Source organism: Rhinatrema bivittatum, chromosome 3 (genome assembly GCF_901001135.1).
Source record: "Rhinatrema bivittatum chromosome 3, aRhiBiv1.1, whole genome shotgun sequence".
NCBI classification, from domain to species: domain Eukaryota; kingdom Metazoa; phylum Chordata; class Amphibia; order Gymnophiona; family Rhinatrematidae; genus Rhinatrema; species Rhinatrema bivittatum.
In genome coordinates, this window is record NC_042617.1 from 514,714,199 (window position 1) to 514,735,812 (window position 21,614).

At 43.0% G+C, this 21,614-nt stretch overlaps 1 protein-coding gene across 1 annotated transcript in view; it reads left to right on the forward strand.

Annotated features, from left to right (window-relative positions):
* The window catches only part of LOC115088184, a 56,936-nt gene extending 45,080 nt beyond the window's left edge, over positions 1 to 11,856 (forward strand). The window contains exon 4 of the mRNA XM_029596202.1: positions 11,062 to 11,856. Within this exon, the coding sequence (XP_029452062.1) occupies positions 11,062 to 11,090 (29 nt within the window). The 3' untranslated portion in view covers positions 11,091 to 11,856. The remainder of the gene's footprint in view (positions 1 to 11,061) is intronic.
* Positions 11,857 to 21,614: the final 9,758 nt, after the last annotated feature.

Below are 21,614 nucleotides of genomic sequence, written 5' to 3' on the forward strand. Positions count from 1 at the left end.
ACCACTAGCCCTGTCCCTAGTTCCTAATCCCATTTGATGCTCCCCAAGCCACACCCCATTTCTCCTCACTTACACCACCAAGCTTTGTCAGAAATTCTGTCTCTGCTTAATAATAGGGGAGAATTGATATAGGCCCTAATGGCAGAGGCAAGTATTGCAAACAAGCCAGCCTTCACTCCCTTAAGAGTAGACATAAGGGGAGATGTGGTAAGGAAAAAAGAAAGCACAAATAGAGAAAGCATGAGCTGGTTACTCTGCAGGCCTGAGGGTAGCCTGGTGGGAACAAGCAGACTGTAACTCCCTAGAAATCAATTGGGTCAATACCAGCAGGTTGGTGGTGGTGGCCAGATACCATCCAGCAAGATCATGGATACATAGGTGACTGGGTTTAAGAGCAACAGCCTCTTATTTGTGAGATTATCACAAAGCTTGGTGGTAAAACATGTGGTGGTGGGGAGGGGGGGGGATTTGAATGTTAGATTAAATATGCTCATTTACCTGGGATGCTAGAGAACCAGTGAAGAATACAATAAAAATTGACTTGGATAAGAAGTGATATGCTATGTAAGTGGGTCTAAAGGTCCCTTTTTAGTGAGGCATGTCTTTCCAAAGCCACACTGCAGCGATGTCATAGGAGTTGTAGTGCTTCTCAGACATTTCACAATAGAAAGTGCCTGAAGGTTTTGGAGGGTGACTAAAAAGGTCAGAGCCCAGACGTTTCTGTCTCCTTCTGACTCTCCTTCTCTCCTTAGGGAATCCAGGGCTCAAAGTCAGAGCCCATGGAGAATCAAGAGAGGGAGGAGTGTTTGGAGCAGCATATAAGCTCAGGCTCTGCTCCCTAGCATTGCCTTTGCAGCAGGTCTCCTCGCTGGTCGAGTACTCGTTGCTACTAAGAGATTTGTTTCATCCCTACGTTCCTGTTCTTTGTTGTTCCTGGTTCCTGTCTCTTCGTTCCTGCCCTGCTTATGCTTCGGATTTGACTACACGGACTTTGACTTTGCTTTATCTGATGTTGCCATTGCCTATCTCCAGACCTAGACCTCTGCTTTGCTGACTACATTACAGCCTATCTCCAGACCTAGATCTCTGCTTTGCTGACTACATTACAGCCTATCTCCAGACCCAGACCTCAGCTTCGCCTGACTATGCTACAGTCTATCTCCAGACCCAGACCTTTGCTACATCCGACTATGCATTGCCTACCTCCAGACCCAGACCTTTGCTTCATCCGGCTACACTATTGATTATCTTCATGATCAGACCTCAGCTTTGCTTCACTACACTACTGACTATCTTCGGGATCAAACCCCAGCCTTACTTGACTATGCTATTGACTATCTCCGTGATCAGACCTCAGCCTTGCTTGCCACTGCCTATGGATTGCCGCCAGCCCTGACTCAAGCCTACCATTGGACGCCTCTTCTCCTACTCCCTGGACATGGATTTATCAGGCTGCGGCCTACCTTTACTCGAGCACCCCCTGTCTGCCTTTGTTCCATTGGCGCCCGAGTTTCCAGAACATTATCCAGTCCAGAGTAAGACTGTACCATACCTTGCCCGCTGTCTCTGGGCTGAATCAACTTCTCTCGCAACTATACACAGAGGCCCACCTAAGTCCTGCTGGCCCCGGCACCCAAAGGCTCAACTCGCGGGGAACGAGAGCTGATATAGGTCACACTCACCCAAAGATGAGATTTGTGCAATGTTCTCTCAACCTAGCTTGATGGACTCTCTACCTGGGTAACATCAAGCTAGGTTGAAAGAACATTGCACAAATCTCATCTTTGGGTGAGTTTCCTAACTTGGAAGGTCATCAAATCTTCACAAGAGAACACTGTTCTGTTCGTACGTCTCACTTTAAATGTCAAAGTAGCCCCTAACCCCTACACTAAAACCTAAACCTCACCTCGAGTTACTAGGTGGGCCTCCCATAGAGATATAAATACCTATCTAGTGGGAAAGCATTATAGCTAGCTCTCTCTCTTCCTCTCCCTCCCCCATCTTAAACATGGTCCCCCCAGTGGCTATATGTAGGAAATACAACAATTCTGGCACTTATCACAATTTGTGATAAACTGCCTATTACCATAAACACACCCCTTTTCCTATCACATGCAATATTTAGTGCATTTTGATAAATCCAGGCCTATGCTAGAAATTTAGGTGTTCTAATCGACTCAAAACTTTCAATGACAATATTTCTGCAATCATCAAAAAATCTTTCTTTAAACTACAAATACTTAAAAAACTGAAACTTCTCTTATTTCCCTCTCATTTCCATGCAGTTGTACAAGCATTCATATTATAAGGTCTAGACTATTGTAATTCCTTGTATCTAGGTTGCCCTGCTTTGACTGTTCGCCCTCTTCAACTCATTCAAAATTCAACTGCCTGCATAATACAGAACATTCTTCGTAAAGAACACATTACACCTGTTTTACAAACTCTGCATTGCCTTCTCAGCGTATCATATACATTATAAAGTGCTCATCATCATACACAACTTGATATACAATCTATCATCTGTTTGTTTTTGTTCAATGTTAAGAATCTATCAGCCCTCCTGTCAATTAAGATCAATGGAGAAATGTACTCTCAAAGTACCTACAGTAAAGATGATGTTGCGTCTGTCAGTTCTAGATGGCTTCGCCCCGTTTGCCTCACCTTATTCACGGCTCCTCCCACTTACCTAGTAAATATGGCTACCGCCACATCTACAAGCCAACCTCTCTGGTGTCCCCAGAACGGCTATGGTGCTTCCTTCCGCCATGCTCCTCCCAGATACCTACTAGGGTGCGCGCGCATGCGCCACCCACGTCTTTATGCAACCCTTGGCGTGAACCTCAGGGGCGTTCCCCCTTACTGGCATCACGCCATCCGAGTATATAACATCTACTATTTTGCTAGCTCATTGAGTTAGCAAGGACTTTATTCCAGATACGTTCTGTTCCTGTCTAGGGTACTCTGCCCCTTCCGTGCTGCCGCTGGAAGCTCTCTCTCTGCTCTTCGGGGTAACTGCTAACCTGGGTACCCGCTCCCCAGGGGCCCTCTGCTTTATTTCAGGTGCCTTACAGGGAACAGGTACTTGCTCCTCGAGTGCCTGCTCTCCCTGCCTCAGTGCCTGTACTTACTTCTACAACCTGGTGGAATTGCCTATCTAAAGCAAACACCTAGTGAGTACACTACCTCCCACTCTATCTCATCCACAGTACTTCTTTGCTGGGAAACCTGCTTCGGAACCTCCTAATACCAACAGGGTGAGAAGGGCTCCCTCTGCCGAGGTCCCTGAGACTGCAACTACCAGACTGCCTCACTACTGCCACCTCTGGTGGCACTCTTCAAAGCTGTTTAATAAAGAACTAACTGTGTTTGTGCATTCTGAGTCTAGCCTAGTACTGTGGCTCCTCACGGGGCTCCTCCCTGTGGGCGTGGTCATCTGCCACAGTACACAAGGATCCACCCAAACACCGCTCATTATAACAGATGACAAGACTGGATCTGACTTGCAGGCTTGCATTTTCTGTCGCAGGACCAATCTTGTGGAACTACTCCCAGAACACATTCATCAAATACCAAAGAATTTTTAAAAAGTACTTAAAATATACTTTTGTACTCTCGCCTATAATAATTTATAAGATCTATAATCATTAAGATTACCTTCCTTACTAGATCAGCATTATCTGTTTATTCTTTAGTTTACTTTCTGTCATTTTATTATGATTGCTGCTTTTATATCTTAATATTTTATCTATTTATTTTCCCTTATTTTATTGATTTTATATTTTGTTTGTAATGAAAAATCTTATGTATGTATGCCATCTTTGAATCTGCTTAGATCTATAACCCAATTGTACAGGTGGTACATAAGCATTTTAAAATAAATAAATACATAAATCTCTCTTTTAACATCAACACAAATCTTCTGCAGACGTAACAGAATGAGGCTTCCTATAACCACAAGAAGTCTCTAAAGACTCTCACAGTCAGACATGGAGTGGGTTGTGGCAAAAATAGTCCCAGGGCAAGGGGTCTCTCTCTATCTCCCTTTATCTCCCTCTTATTCTCCCCTTCTGCAGTCTTTTTCTTCCCTTTACCCCCACTCAGTCTCTCTTTCTCTCCTTAACCTTTTCTCCTCCTTAACCTTTTGTGGGGCCAGGGGCATAGGAAGTTTCTATTGTTATAAGAAAAGGGACAAGTAAAAGTGTAGTCAGTTAGAGGCCCTGCATCAGTCAGGAGGGATGCCATACTGTGTCTATGTAAGGAAAGATAATTAGGATTTCTGAAATCTGCAGTATGTGTGGATAAGGCATTTTATGTAAACACTGTGTTCCTGGGGCCCCATCTTTAGCTCCAGCTCTGGGCCACTCTCCTACAGTCACACACACTCCATCTCTACTCCTAGAGCCTTACCCAGAAGACTATTAAGTAACTGCTATTAACCAAGTTCACTTAGGGAATAACCAATGCTATTACTGGTATCAGTAACATGGGATCTTCTTAGTGTTTGGGTACTTGCCAGGTACTTGTAGCCTGGATTGGCCACTGTTGGAAAGAGGATGCTGGCCTTGATGGACCCTTGGTCTGACTCAGCATGGCAATTTCTTACATTCTTATGTTCAGTCCAGGGCCACTTTTCTATACATAATACTAGACCTCCAACACCACCACCGCTACCCAGATCTTCACTTCTACCACCACTGGTTCCTCATCATTATCCACTCATACTGTGATCCTTGCTGACCCAGAGCTTGCCAAGGATGAAAATGACCACTGGTAAGACAAATCCACTCCTTTGTAGGGCCATTGCTCACCTCACTGCCTGTGCTGATCACCTTTGCTTTGAACAAGCAGTGGCAGCAAAGGCACAGTGCATCCTGCCCAAATCTGCCCCTTTTCAAGATGCAAGGGCTCATGGGTGTGTGGCTATTCTAATGCCACTGGCCCATAAATCTATGCATACTTAATGTGGTAGAATCCAATGGGACAGGATACTGCCACTATGGCTGCACTGCCTCCCAAATAGCACCTGTCAGCACCACTGCTGACCAATTCATTGCCCCACCAAGAGATGCTTGATCCCCCAACTGGACAATATGCCCTTGGTAGGATTGTGGTGTCAGCCTGCAACCTACTGTAGGCTGGAAGAGGGAAAGAACGTTTCCCTCCCTTCCAAGCTCCAACTCCGTTCTCCTTCACAAAAACACAGAAAACACCCCCTCCTCCCATGAAGTGTCCTTCTAACACAGAATAGGACCTATTTCCTTGGGTATGCCCAAGAAAATAGTAACCCGACTGCTACTCAATTTACCTTACATACGCCCTCATTTAGGAAGGCTTAATTTTTAGCAGGGAAACCACAGGTCCTTACATTAACGTCTACATTAAGAAAATACATAAATGCAATACATAAGAGAAAACAGACCTATATTCCTTTCAAAAGATTTGACTAGCTGTTACAACCGTCGTGGCCCAACGGCTTCACTCCACCTACCTTTCTTTTTCTGCAACTCCTCCTTCTCCCTGTGGACGTCTGGCTACCACGGGGTCTGCCCTCTGTCCTCTCCGGTGTCCCTGGACTGGCTTGGGCACTGCCTCCCACCATGCACCTCAGGTACCTTAGGGCGCGCGCGCCACGTGGCCCTCATTCTTATTTCCTCTATAGCGTGAACCTCAGGGGCGTCCCCCTGTGATGATGTCATGCTGCCTGGATATTTAAGCCTGTTGTTTATTGCTAGCCTTTGAGTTAGCAAGGTATTTCCTATGGATGGGATTCGCTCTCCGTACCCAGCTACTCTGCCTCCAACTTCTATTTGGACTCTTTGGTGTTAATGAGGTACCCGCTCCTCGGGGGCCTCTTTGCTTCTTTCAGGTCGCTATCAGGAACCGGTACTCGCTCCTCGAGGGCCCATGTTCCCTGACGCGCTGCCTGTGTCCATCTCCTCTTCTACTTAGAAGAATTTGCTACAGACACCATCTGTGAGTACTACTACCATCTACTCCTCAGAGCTGTTTCCCTGGAACCAGGTACTCGCTCCTCGAGGGCCTGCCTCTGTTCCAGCACCAGTGCCATCTTCCATGGAGAACTGCTGCATGAGTACTTGCCAACGAGTCTCTGTGCCTAGGGATCTGGTACTCGCTCCTCGAGGGCCAGCTCTCCCTATCTCGGGGCTTCTCCATACTGGGGACTCTGTGAATATCTCAGTGTATTCATTTTCTCAGTTCTTCTTCCTATAGCACTGCTACCGGAGAAGCCGCTGTTCCAGCGCCCTGAGGAATACTAGCCCAGCCAGGCTCCATCTTCTACTCACTACCGCCACCTCTGCTGGCTTCATAAACTGTCTAATAAAAGATATAATCTGTCTTTGTGTGTCCTACGCTGAGCCTGACTTGTGGCCCCTCACGGGACTTCCCCCTGTGGGCGTGGTCAGCTGCCACAGTGTCCAAGGGTCCACCCAAACCCTACAAAACATAACACTAGCAATAAGGTTAGCAGTCAGAAAATAAGAGATCCCAAAAGGAGGAGGAGGAGGGTCAAACATATCTAGAACGGTTGAGGAAAGCAGAGAAGTTATTTAGGGGTATCAAAAGAGGAAACAGAGTTAAAAGTAAGACAGTTAGTAAACCAAGATAAAAACTTTTTTTTTTTTAGATATGTTAGTGAAAGGAAGCTATGCAAGGGTAAGATTGTAAAACTGAGAAGTGTAGGGAATGTGTAAGGGCAACAGGGAAAAGGGAGAAATATTGAACAAATGCTTTTGCATAGTGTTCACTGAAAAAAAGGCAGTGAGGGATTCCAGTCGATGGAATTTTGATGTGCTTCAAATAAGAAAGAGAACTCTGAGCAACCATATCATATCATAGTGTTACAGGGCAATGGCCAGAGCCAGAATGCCAGGGAGACGTTACCAATAGAGGAACGTGAAGTAATGATGCCTCTATGGGAATCCTTATCAGGTATATTAGGTCTAGTTTTGGAGGACACAGAATGCAAGCAGTATAGAGAAGGCGTACAATCTGCATCGTAACCCCTATGAGCTGAGAATTGAGGATCTATCTAAATATATGATAGAAACATTCAAATACCTCAAAGGTATAGACAAAATGCACAAGAAATAAACTTTTTCCATAGAATGAAAATTCAAGAAGAAAAGATTGTGACAGCTCAGGAATAACATTTCAAAAATATTTTTTCACTTAAAATGTGGTAAATGCTTGAAATAACCTTCCAATAGAGGAGGTGGAGACAAAAAAAAATAATAATAATGGAATTCAAAAAAGCCTGTGATAAGCATAGAGGATCTGCTGCTCTGGCTTAGTTCCAGATGACATGTCATGTGCATTACAGCACCTCAAAGTCCACAGATTCCACTATTAGAAACAATTTTTTAACCCTTTGTAGTAAATATTCAAAGAGTCACTAAACAGCCACAGATAACTGGCTAAAGCTATGTTTGGAGATTCTGCTAAATCTGACCACACAAAACCGATTTGGTTAGATTTAAGACAACCATTTGTATGGCCACACTTCACAAGAAAAATATAGCAGGTTAAAGCTTAAAATTGTGCTAACCAGCTAACAAGGGTCATTTATCATTAGGGCCTTAACACACCTGATAATGCCATAACGCATGCTTTAGTATGCAAATGTCACATTTGTTATGCAAATGGGAGGAGTTGGGCAGAGTTAATGGTAGTGAGCAGTTCCTAACATCAAATGAGATAGAGTAATGCACAGCATTGCAGGTTTTAACACCAAAAATAACTATATCTTTTTAAAATTATGTCACTCTACTATTAATATAACTGTAAGAGGGGGCACTTTTAACTCGGAGTGAAGTTTGGGTGGTGTAGGTTTGGGGGGCAGTTTTACATACACAGTAAGAGATACGAACAGCAAAGTTGACATCACTGAAGATTTTCTGCTGTTTGAATCAATGAAAGGTACAAGAGGAGTTGATTTGTACAATGCACTCTCTACTTCAGACAAGGTAGGTAAACAGTGCAACAAACCCCACTCCAAGTTACAAGTGCCTCCCTCTTACAGTGGTATAAATAGTAGATTGACATCTTGTTTCTCTCTCTCTCTCCTGCCCAAATGGCATGTGTGGTAAAAAAAACAAAACCTTTTTCCCAGCTTCATTAGCTCATGAAGTGAAAAAAAGCACAGATGTAATTAATGTATCGCATCTTGTGGAAATTACCTATGTGATGCAGGAGCAGGGAAATTAGCCTAAACTTGCCCCCTTTTTTTTATCGCAAGCACTAATTCTGCTATGTTTATAGCATTTTTATAAATCTAGGCCTAAATTTCGGAAAAAAGAAAACAATTGGCGCAAGTCTCCTTCCACCATCACAACGCTAAACTACAAATCACATCTCAACACATACAGATTAGCCATCTTAAAGGCCAAAAAAGACTTCTTTGCAAAAAAAATCCACAACTTTGCACTGGACTCAAAAGCTCTTTTCTCATTTGTATCTTCCTTAACAAAACCCACTCCACCTATCATTCCAGATGATCAAGCAGCCAACAAAGCTGAGGAACTAGCAATCTACTTTGATAAAAAGATCACCAACCTCCTTAAGCCTATATCTACCCAACCTTCAACAGTTTCTCAGCCAATAACCTCACCACATTACAAAGAATACAGCTTATCATCATTCGAAACTCCTTCATCATTGGAAATCGAACTTATTCTCAAGAAACTCAAACCTTCTTCCCATCCACTGGATACCATACCTTCCAATCTTCTCCTATCGACCCCTAACACCATTTCTAAATCAATAGCAGACATCATCAACTGCTCCTTAATTCAAGGAAAGGTCCCAGATCAACTCAAAATAGCCGTTCTGAAACCTTTACTAAAAAAACCAAACCTTTCAACGGATGACCCTGCAAATTTCCGCCCTATCGCCAACCTTCCCCTGATCTCAAGAGTAATGGAACGATTCATCAACAAACAACTGTCGGAATACCTGGAGGATAACAACATTCTCTCCCCTTTCCAGTTCGGCTTCAGGAAATCTCAAAACACTGAAGCACTTCTAACATCGCTATCGGACACCATCCTTCTTAATCTCGAAAAAAAACAACCTCACCTCCTCGCTCTTCTTGACCTATCCGCCGCATTTGACACGGTCAACCATACCATCCTACTCGAACGGCTATCCGATATAGGAATCCAAGGAGAAGCTTATAGCTGGTTCCAATCGTTCCTGGAGAACAGATTCTACAAAGTAAAAATCAATAATGAAGAATCGCATCCTATCAAATCAACTCGAGGAGTACCTCAAGGATCATCTCTCTCACCTACACTATTTAATATTTACCTGCTTCCACTCTGCCACTTACTCTCTAACCTAAAGCTAAAACATTATATTTTCGCTGATGACATTCAGATTCTCTTGCCCATCACAGAATCACTGCAAAAAACTTGGGCACATTGGAACAACTGCTTACAGGTTATCAACACTCTGCTATCCAGCTTGAACCTCATACTTAATCCAAACAAAACAGAAATCCTCATCATCTCACCTGACGAAAACAATACCCTCACCAACTCCCAAAACGCAACTTAATTCTCAAAACTAACTATTAACCACTCCACCTCAGTCAGAGACCTGGGAGTGCATCTCGACAACAAATTCAACCTTAAATCCTTCATCACCAATACAACTAAAGAATGCTATTTCAAACTCCAAGTGCTAAAAAATCTTAAACCTCTTCTTCACTTCAGTGACTTCCGGCTAGTAGTCCAGTCTTTAATCCTGTCTAAACTGGATTACTGCAACTCTCTACTGCTAGGTCTTCCAGCCTTATCCACAAGACCATTACAGATGGTGCAGAATGCCGCAGCGAGGCTACTCACTAACACAAATAAAAGAGCCCACATAACACCTATTCTTCACAGCCTCCACTGGCTTCCTATAAAAGCTAGAATCTCCTACAAGACATTATCAATGATCCACAAGGATATCATGGGCATCGCTCACCTAAATCTAATCACACAAATCCGCCCTCACACATCACAAAGACCCATCAGATACAACTACAAAGGTTCCTTATATACTCCCCCGATCAAATCTACACTAACAAAACGAGCACTCTCCACAGCTGGGCCCACCCTCTGGAACTCATTACCGCCGGATCTACGCCAAGAGACCTGTCATCTAACTTTTAAGAAAAACCTAAAAACGTGGCTTTTCAGGCAAGCTTATTCAGAGTCACAAGATCACTCAGACACCGGTCAAAGAGGAAAACAGTCCAACATCAGATCATCGATCACCCATATTCCCCTCAAGAACCAACCACGCCAGACCTGAACAACTCACCTGTTTAAGACTACTTCTCTGATTCATCAGTCTTCTTTAATTCATGCATAACTCGGTTTTTGCATTTCAACAAGGTATATGTACCCTCACATCACAATTTAGACTGTCCCTCCAATTATTCAAGATATTTATTCACGCTTTAAACTTTCCTGATATTGATCTTCGTCCTGTTGACGAGTTATTATTATCATCAGTATTATTATTGTTTATGTAATATTCAAGTTGTATTTATATTTAAGTTAAACTGTATTTATACTTATATTTAAGTTGTATTTATAGTTATATTTATATGTGATATGTTAAGAAAATATATGTTAAGAAACGCTGTTTAATGTAACACCTTTATTGCGACAGTTAATGTTCTATGTAAACCGACCTGATTCGATACTTGTATTGAGAATGTCGGTATATAAAAATCCGAAATAAATAAATAAATAAATTTGAAAATCCAAGTCTGGGCATGCCCCTAACTCAGTCCCTTTTTTGTCTGGCTAAATTTGTTTGAACAGTTATTTTTTGTGGATAGATTCAAGATGGATGGGAGAAAAGGGAAGGAAATGGGGGCGGGGGGGGGGTGATTTTTAACTTCCAATATTTGTGCAGTTAAAAGCTAAATTTTAAACAACTAAATATTTTGAATATCGACCTCTTTGTGCTTTTGTAGAAAATATTCTTCTTATCAGAATGCATTTTACTAATCATTCCATATTCTTTATTTTTGCTTTTAAGGTGTCACTGTCCCTAGAGATTCACCATAGAAAGAAAGAGAAAGAAAGAAACCAAGATGGAAAAGCACAGTCAAGGAACCACAGCAAGAGGACTGTCTTTAGTCAAGGACTATACCTTGCATATGGTTTATAGTGATCAGAATATCAATGGCCTTTGGCAATTTTAAAGTCTCTCGGCTAACTTTTAAATCCTCTGCGCGCGGGGAAAACAGGGGTTATGCGTGCGACTGGGCCTTGCGCGTGCCGCACGCAGCTTCAAAGGGGCCCGGCCTTACGGGCAGAAACGCCGGGCCCAAGAAAAGAGGCAGTCCGGGGAGCGGGGAGGGGGCGGAGCTGGAGGCGCCGGTACAGCAGCCATTTGCCAGTACACGCATGTTATAAAATCATGCGTCCATGTGCGCGTGCCAAGTAGCGCATGCATATGGAGGCATGCGCGTATTTTTTAAATATCTACCTTTCTATGATTTGCCTGGGACTTTTAGAGAATATTGTGCAATGGTCTTGACTTTCTGAGAAATCTTTGAAAATGCTTTTGAGAAACCAGAGTTGCCAACTTCCTTTCTTTTTCTTTGATCAAGAAAACTACCATTTTTATTATTGCTACAATTTATCATATTGCAATGTATTTCAAACATAAAACCATAAAATATGATGGCAGATTTCATTTGATCTCTGGTTTTCCCCTGACTTTCTGTCAAACTAATGAGTTAATTTTCAAAGGAGTTACACATGTAAAATTAGTACATATGCGCATAAGTAGCTTGTATTCATGTACATGTTATTTTATAAACTTCAAACGTACTCACATATTTTTGGTTTCGCGTGCACATTTACCTTCACTAAAAAGGGTGGCCGAGGGATATTCTGGGATGGGACCAAGAGGTACATACGGAAATTATTTTAAAAGAGATTCACACAAATATATTAGGCAATAGGGATGTGAATCGGGCTTCGGATGATTGAAAATATCGTCGATATTTTCAAAATCGTCAGAAATCGGGGGCTCCCCCAAAATGATAGGAAAACCCCACGATATTGTTCGTGGGGGTTCTCTTATCGTTTTGGGGGAGGGCGGGAAAAACGGCACACAAAAACAACCCCTAAACCCACCCTGACCCTTTAAAACTAATCCCTTAGCTTCCCCCACCCTCCCGACCCTCCCAAAAACTTTTTACAGGTACCTGGTGGTCCAGTGGGGGTCCCGGGAGCGATCTCCTGCTCTCGGGCCGTCGGCTGCCACTAACAAAAATGGCGCCAATGGCCTTTGCCCTTACCATGTGACAGGGTATCCGTGCCATTGGCCAGCCCCTGTCACATGGTAGGAGCACTGGATGGCCTGCGCCATTTTTTGGGGGGGTTCAGGAGGGTGGGGTAAGCTAAGGGATTAGTTTTAAAGGGTCAGGGTGGGTTTTTTATCGTCTCGGGCGCAGCCGATAAACAAAACCGCGATCGGGCCAGACAAAAAAAAAACACGATGTGAATCCGAACCGGAATCCGATCCGATTCCGGTTCCGATTCACATCTCTATTAGGCAACATATTTGCGCAATTTTATACCTGCAGATAAACCAGGGTAATTGATATCAGGCTCATCTATTGTCTGCTGTTTTTGGGTGAACTAGGGGGATTTCAGAGTGAAGTAGTAGGGGAGGGGTCTCAGTGAACTGGAGATGGACTGGATGAAATGTGGATATATTGGTAAACTGGTGATTTCAAGTAGGCATGCGTATTTTAAAATAGACTTACTTCCACACGCAAATCAGGGATTTATGCTTACAAGTTTTTGTTTGTTTTTTTTTGCGTGTAAAATATATGCACATACATTTATAAAATAGGTAGAAAAAGGACATGCTTTCAAAATGTTGCAAATATTCACACATACTGAAACATACTCATGTATGCTGGAGCAGATATATTCTGCATGAACCAGATATGCACAGATTGTAAAATACTATAGTAGATTTCTGCACACCCATATACACGTGAATATGAGGCTGTGTGGAGATTTTTGAAAGTTATCCTTAAGGATCTTTTATGCTTTTGCCTCCAGCACTTCCACTTAGAGGCAGTTCCATGAATCCAATATCTTTTCTGCGAAGAAATATTTACTAATGTTATTCCTTAGAGCCTCATATCATGCCCTCTTATTCTAGAACTTCTTTTTCACTGAAAATTTCTTTTTTCTTGTGCATTATTTATGCCATGGAGGTATTTGAATGTATCTATCATGCCCCTTTTTTCTCTTCTAGGTGATACATATTAAAGTATCATTTTATACATTTTATGGTACAGACTCTGCACCATATTGGTAACAATTCTCTGGACTATCTCTGTTGTGAAGGTTTAGCCTCCAGAATTGGCCACAATACTCCAGATGAGATCTTACAAGTAACCTGAACAGAAGCATTATTTCCTCTAGTTTTTTCTATTGGTATTATCCCGAGGTCTGCATCTTCCTCCTTCTCTCATGCTACTCTTCTCCAAAAGTATGTATTCACTTTTCTGACCATTCCTTCAAAGATCAATAATTCAGATATGAAAATAATATAATACAAGTTACCATTTTAGATGATGTTTTCTGGAGTCAGATAACTTAGTGGTTGCTAGCTTCCATGAGTTAAAAAAATGGCCTGTCCTTGGTGTTTATATTGTGATTGAGACAATTGTGATTACTGAGAATCTCTCTGGATGAAAAGAAATAATTATTATATTATATGAGCTGATTTAGCATATGAAACATTTCTGGCAAAGAAAGGTTGTTTTATGAAAAATTCATGCTAGCAAAATAGATCTATTTTTATTACTGTTAGGCAGGCATATTAATTTAACTAGAGATTGATTTGTTCTGGCTTTGTATACTGTCTAATTATCCTAGCCTTGTGTTTACAACTTAAGCTTGCCCTATGCACTGGTATTAGCCTCCCTATTGTGTGCAATCTGCATTGACAATGAGCCCTTAATAAATGTGAAGTACAAAATAATTGGTAGACACCCAAGAACAAGCAGAGAACTGTACAAGGGATGGATATCCTACTGAATTCAGTGATCACCTGTGATTCTTTACATTTTTCAATGTATGACAACAGAAATGAATATAAGTTGATACAGAAGTCATTTTCCACCAATAAGAAGAATAATACCCAGTTAAGACAATTTTTTTAAATTATTTCTTTATTAATTGTTTAATTATATTACAAAGAGAATCAAGAAAACAAATTATACAGAATAGGAATAAGATCTGTAAACCACCAATAATACTAATTATAACAACAAAAATAATATCTGTATAATCTAATCCCAATATCCATTGAGGGGGGGGGGGGGGAGGAAATAACTTAATCTAGAAGGAAAAGTAATCCTAATAAGAGGAGAGGAGTCAAAGCAAAATGTATTGGTCATATTAACATACACATAGCTAAGAAGAGTTTTCACATTAAGTATTTTTATCTGATATAAAAGTATCCATATGTAAAGGATCAATAAACATAATTTTTTTTTGCCTGAAAAGTAACAAAACATTTGCATGGAAATTTAAAAATAAAAGTTGCACCAATAGCTAAGGTTTTGCTTTTCAGGGAAAGAAAATGTCTCCTATGAGCCTGAGTGGCTTTAGAGACATCAGGAAATAAACAAACTTTCTGACCGCAAAATAAAATATCCTTATTCCTAAAACATTTTCAATCTTCTTTATCATGTTCAGAGCAAAATGATACTAATAGTGTGGCCCTTTTAGATATAATATCAACCGACTCTTCTAAAAAAAAGTGGTAATACCTGGACTAGACACCAATTCTTCATTTTCTCTCTGCTCTATATTATTAATTCTTCTCTGTCTCGATAAATAAAAAATTCTAGAAATAGATGGAATATTATTTTCCTCAGAAGCCAATATTTCTTTGAGGAATTTTTTAAACATTTCATAAGCTGACAATAAATGAGTATAGGGAAAATTAATTAAAAGTAAATGTTTAGATCTCAACACATTTTCAATATTTTCCAGTTCACTATGTAGTACCAGACTATCTTTGGTATGCATATTGTCAGCATTTTGTAACACTTGAACCTTTAAATTTAACATATGAACAGAGGTTTCTAACTCAGAAATTTTTCTACCTTGCTCTTCAAGAGTAGATCTATTAGCATTAACTAAGGAAGAAAAATGTACATTTGCCTGGGAGATATTGGTGTCCAACTTAACTAACGTTCTCCACAAGTATGTGAGTGTTACATTGATAGGTTCATCAGTAACCTGTTGAACCTTATTGATATCTGATGGTATATATGAATCACTCACAGTATCAAGATGTTGAATAACTGGAGTTCTCTCAGACTGAGACATTGCAGACCACATCTCAGACTCAGTTCCACGGCAGGTCGCTGACTCCTTCAGCTGAAACACTTCACCAGGTAGAACACCAGAAGGTTGTGGAGGTGGATGACCACCGCCTGGTCTCAAAGAAGCACTAGAAGTGCCTACAACGCAGTGACAGTTAGTCATTTCACTCACTCTCATCAAGTGAGAGTCCATAGGGCCGTGAATCAGATGAGAAGTAGGAGAGAAAGTCACAATTTTGGCCTTTCTTTTCTTCCCCATTATAACAATCTAACTGGCGGCAAAAGGCAGCAAAAAACAAATAAACCAAGCCGCATGGCTTTTCTGGCACACGTGGCTTAGGCGGTGCCTCTGCAGCAACGGCGCATCGCTAAGCCGGCAAATTTAAAGAGCCGGCAGGCGCACCCAGATGATGTCTCTCCTGCAGCGATCCAGCACAGGCCAGGTGTTATAGCCTCTGCAATCACTCTGGGGACCGGGAGTGCCCTTGCAGGCTTCCTCTCCTCCTCAAATCTCTCACCAGTTAATAGGGATGTGAATTGTTTTTTGACAATTTAAAAAAATCGTCAGATATTTTTTAAATCGTCAAAAATCGTTAGAGTCGCGATACAATAGAAATTCCCCCGATTTATCGTGAAAAATCATAAATCGGGGGAGGGGGGAGGGTGGGAAAACCGGCACACCAAAACAACCCTAAAACCCACCCCGACCCTTTAAAACAAATCCCCCACCCTCCCGAACCCCCCCAAAATGTTTTATATTACCTGGTGGTCCAGTGGGGGGTCCCGGCGCGATCTCCCGCTCTTGGGCCATCGGCTGCGTTAATAAAAATGGCGCCGATGGCCCTTTGCCCTTACCGTGTGACAGGGCAAAGGTAGCGCCGGCGCCATTTTGAATATTGGCAATACGGCCCGAGTTCAGGAGATCGCTCCCGGACCCCCGCTGGACCCCCAGGGACTTTTGGCCAGCTTGGGGGGCCTCCTGACCCCCACCGACCGTCGGCCCCTATGACATAGTGAGGGCAAAGGTAGCGACGGCGCCATTTTGAATGCTGGCAATACGGCCCGAGTGCAGGAGGTCGCTCCCGAACCCCCGCTGGACTTTTGGCAAGTCTTGTGGGGGTCAGGAGGCCCCCCCAAGCTGGCCAAAAGTCCCTGGGGGTCCAGCGGGGGTCCGGGAGCGATCTCCTGCACTCGGGCCGTATTGCCAATATTCAAAATGGCACCGGCGCTACCTTTGCTCTGTCACATGGTAAGGGCAAAGGGCCATCGGCGCCATTTTTATTAACGCAGCCGATGGCCTGAGAGCGGGAGATCACTCCCCGCGCTCCCGCTGGACCACCAGGTAATTTTAAAACCTTTTTTGGGGGTTTGGGAGGGTGTTTTGATTATCGGATCGGGCGCAGCCGATAATCAGAACTCAAATCAGGCTGGGCGATAAAAATTTTAAGATTTGGATCGGGACCGGAACCGATCATATTCCGGTTCCGATTCACATCTCTACCAGTTAATACAATTTAATGTGCTAACTTACTGAATACTGTGTGGTATATTATAATTAAACTGCTATCATTGGTGCAAATACTGTTTGCATTTCTTTTACCAGTGGTATTTGTACCAAGAATCAAAGCAAAATTTTGCATGGAGTTGTGCTTTGATTATTGCTGTAGTTACAAAGCAACCACAGTATTTGTGCCTGCTTTTTGTGCAAACAAAAGTTTTCAAGAAGATAAAATGCGTAGGTTTGAAAATGCAATCTATGCATACAGTTTTCCTCCCTAACCTTAAACACACCGTCAGAATGACTCCTGCCAAAACGGATAAAAGTACATGTATTGTAGAACTATGCAGTTATTTCTATCCATATTGAGGGAGGGCTATTTTCAAGAACCAATTCATATGGGTAAAAACTGTTTTATTGCAGAAATCGACTTTCAGAATTGCCCTGTTATGAAGACTCCTGTGAATCATAGATTCTATTTCTATCCTTTGCATTCTGTGGATAAGTCACTCTTTATTTTCTATGACATGCATTTTGTAAGCTAATGTCAATGACTATCTATCCCTAAAATGGTTGAAGAATGTATAACTCTGAAGAGGTATGGCTACAAAATGCATCTTGTACTGGTCAGTCAATGGATTATTTGGAGGTCAGATGACACGGTGGCCAATATACTGAACTGTATGGTACTGTTGGTTTTCCTTTCTTTTATTTTTGGAATCATTGCTACAATTTTTTTTTAAATGTCACTGCTAGTCTGGATCTTCCTGTGGCTCCCCGAGTGATCTCTGGGACACCCCCTAAAATCTACTGGGACCTGGGACCTCCCGAGGCCCCTTTAACCTCCCTCCCCCAAAAAAAGTCACTGGGATCTAAACACCTCCAACCCCTGTCCTGAAAAAGCTGGAAGGGCCAGGGATTGCTCCAGCCTTCCACTTATGACTTCTGTGGGGGTCCTATTAATGAAAGTGGCAGGAGGGTCGCCTACTCAGTTCCTGCCCCTTGAATGTCCCTTTAAAAATGTTTTTGGGGGTTGTTTTATGTGTTTATTTTGGCTCAGCAATGAACCAATCCAAAATAAATATTAAACAAATTGAAAAAAAAAAATCTCCAAAACATTTTAAAAAATAAACAAAATTAGGTTCTACTAAATTGCATTAACAATATGAGTGTTGTTAACTCATGTAAACTAGCTTGCATTAGTGTTAAAGCAAAATATATTCTAATAAAATAATAAGAGGCACAAGTATGGCAAATAGCTCATTACTTATTAGCGCAGTAAAAAATGATGTGCACTAAAGCATGCAAAATGTAACGCAGTCGCAGACCCATTAATGCAAAAACTTAACTACACTTCCTTGAATGCTTAAACTTTTGCATTATCATCCACAAGTATATGCATACTTTCCTGTCTGTGGTAATACATGTCTCATTTGCAACTCATTAACATTGGCTATTTATATGCTTGTTAGCCACCACATTTGTCTGAATTATTACGTTCACTCAATTTAGTACATCAGTTCCATGGTTTGCTCCCTTGTAGCTATTTTATAGGATCCAGTGATATGGTTATAAGTACTACATGTTAGGAACGTGGACCCTTGAGTCGGCTGAGACGGATGGTGATGCACTGTGGGAACCCACAGTGGATGTCGCAGCCAGGAGGCGGCGCTGAGGAGAAGGCCCTGGAAGGCTTCACCCTTGGAAGCTCGCGGTCCCCCCGGGAGGAGCCCGTGAGGACCCGAGCCACTGGGACTTAGGCGAGATCCTCTGCGACCGAGGACCAGAGGAGATAGGCCCAGGAAGCAGCCAGCACCAGGAGGTTGATGAAGACTTCACCCTTGGAAGCCCGCGGTCCCCCCCGGGAGGAGCCCGTGAGGACCCGAGCCACTGGGACTTTGGCGAGGCCCCCTGGTGGGTGAAGAACCGGATACCTGTGGATGAAGAGAAGCCGGAATACAGCCGGAGGCGGAAGCTGAAGCCAGAAGTCAGTGGATGAGCCAAGGTCAGAAGCCAGGAGTCAGAAGCCAAAGTCAAAGCCAAGGACAGAAGCAGAGTCGGAAGTCCAGGAACGGAAGCCGGAGTCAAAAACCAGAAGTCCGAAGCCGAAGATAAGATCAGGGATCCGAAGCAGCAACTAGTAACTCTAACCAGAGTGAACCTCGTTGCAAGGCAAGGTAAGAGCCTAGCTGCAGGGTTTAAATATCCCTGCAATGTCTGACGTCATCTGGAGGCAGTCCTCTGGTTTCCCACGCTGGCCCCTTTAAATTCTGAGCCCCTGCATGCGCGTGCGCCTAGGGGGCGGGGGCCAGACGTGGCAGATCGCCGTGTCTCCTTCGAGGAGGGAGCGCCGCGGCCGAGGCCAGGATGGGCCTTGTCGTCGTTTCAGCGGCCCGGGCCGGCCTAAAAGTAAGTGGAGGTCCCAGGGCACGGCCCGGGACCGTAACAATACAGATGACTTAGCAAACTAGAATACTTCATGTAATGTAACTATAGCTTCTGCCCACACACTATACTACTGTACTGAACTATATTATATTTTAAAAAAGATAATTGTTTTCTTGGGTGATTCTGAATAAAGGTGCAATTTTGTCACAGCGTTCATACAAGCTACTGAAGTCCTGTGAATGAAATATAAAAATGCTATTGCAGAATGGCACTAAAAATTCATAAAATGTATCCTAACAAATTATAAAGTACAGTAAAGACCTATGGTATATAATACAAGATATGAAGTATTCTGTAGCATGCTGTTGTGAACAGAATCAGAGAGAGGCTAGCTTGGCTCTGACAACATTATCCTTCATGCCTAGCAATACAATACTGTGCACTGCTAAGGGTTAACTCAGAAAAATATTTCACAAATAAGTTGTAAGATGGTCAGCATTTTTTAGGCAGGCACACAGTTACTGACACAAATATGATATTTTTTTAGGCCAATATCATGCTGGAAAATCCCTGGCCTAGCTAGGAACACCAGAATGGTCAGAACTGTGAAAAGAGAGCTGTGAAGATGCCTCTGCAGTCATGGGCGAGGGATGGAAATGTTTCCCCCCAGGAGCTCTTAGAAGATGACCTGGGTCTGTGGTTATGAAACCTTCCCATTTCTTGTGTAACCCCTTTTTTTTGGTAGATTTGTTGCACTAAGGGCACACAACTAATGTATATCTTCGGGGCTGCTCCAGCTAGCATACTGCTCCCATCCAGGACTCCTAATCCTCAGGGGGGGGGGGGGGGACGGGGGGATGACTCTTTTTATGAGGGGAAGCTCTTCCCTATGACCCAGATGAAAAAAAAGTCACCAGTATGTGCAAACTGTATTGGTGCTTCCCATGAGGTGAGAGGCTGTAATAATTGAGACAGGACCAAGTCTGGGTGTTAAAATAAAGTTTACTGATTGATACTCATAAATTAAAGTCCATTATCCAGAAGTGTGAATTTACATCTGACTGATGGCACAGGTATAATTCTAGGTAGGTAGGTAGGTAGGTGTCCTTTTACCAGACCTCTGGTGATTTTAATTGGTTGCTGTGACAGCCACCACACTGACCTTTTTGATTTTGGTTTTCAATTATAAGACCAAATTAGAGTTTTATTGTTTCAAATGGCATCTCAACCATGTGCCCTAACTGTCCACATAAAAATGGTGAGTTCAATATTAGTATACAAGAAGTGGAAATCCACAAAAAACACAGTTGTGTTGAGTTTTTTTTTTAAGTTATCCTGTGCTGATTTTTTTCTCTCCTCTTGGGATCCAGGCTTGGGTGGGCCTTTCCTGGCCCTCGTTAAGAGCATAATAACATAAGAAGTTGCCATAATGGATCAGACCGAGGGTCTATCAAGCCCAGCATCCTGTTTCTAACAGTGAACAATCCAGGTTACAAGTACCTGGCAAGTACCCAAACACTAAATAGATCCCATGCTACTAAAGCCAGTAATAGCAGTCGCTTTTCTTAAGTCAATTTGATTAATAGCAGTTTATGGACTTCTCCAGAAACTTATCCAAAACTTTTATAAACCCAGCTACACTAACTGCTCTAACCACATTCTCTGGCATATCCCCCCTCAGCCATCTCTTCTCCAGCCCAAATCTATTTAGCTTTTCCTCACAGAGGAAAAGCTAAATAGATTTGGTTAAGAACATAAGAAATTGACATGCTGGGTCAGACCAAGGGTCCATCAAGCCCAGCATCCTGTTTCCAACAGAGGCCAATCCAGGCCACAAGAACCTGGCAATTATCCAAACACCAAGAAGATCCCATGCTACTGATGCAATTAGTAGCAGTGGCTATTCCCTAAGGGGTAGATTTTAAAAGGGTTACGTGCATAAGTTATGCACATAACCCTTTAAAACCCCCCCCCCCCCCCCGGCGTGTGCCAAGCCTATTTTGCATAGGCTCGGCGGCACTCGCAAGCCCCGGGACACGCGTAAGTCCTGGGGCTTTCCTGGGGGGCATGTTGGGGCATGTCGGGGGGCGTGTCGCGGTGACACGTCATTCGGGGGCGTTCTGGTGGCGTGGCCGCGGGCGTGTTCCGGCCCGGGGGCATTCCAGGGGCGTGGCCGTGGCCTCGGGATCAGCACCCGGACCGGAACCTGGCGCGCGGGCAGCTGGCCCGCGCGCGAGAGTTACACCTGCCCCCAAGACTTGCCAAAACTCCCTGATGGTCCATCGGGGGTCCGGGAGCCATTTACTGCACTCACGCCGTCAGCTGCCGGTATTC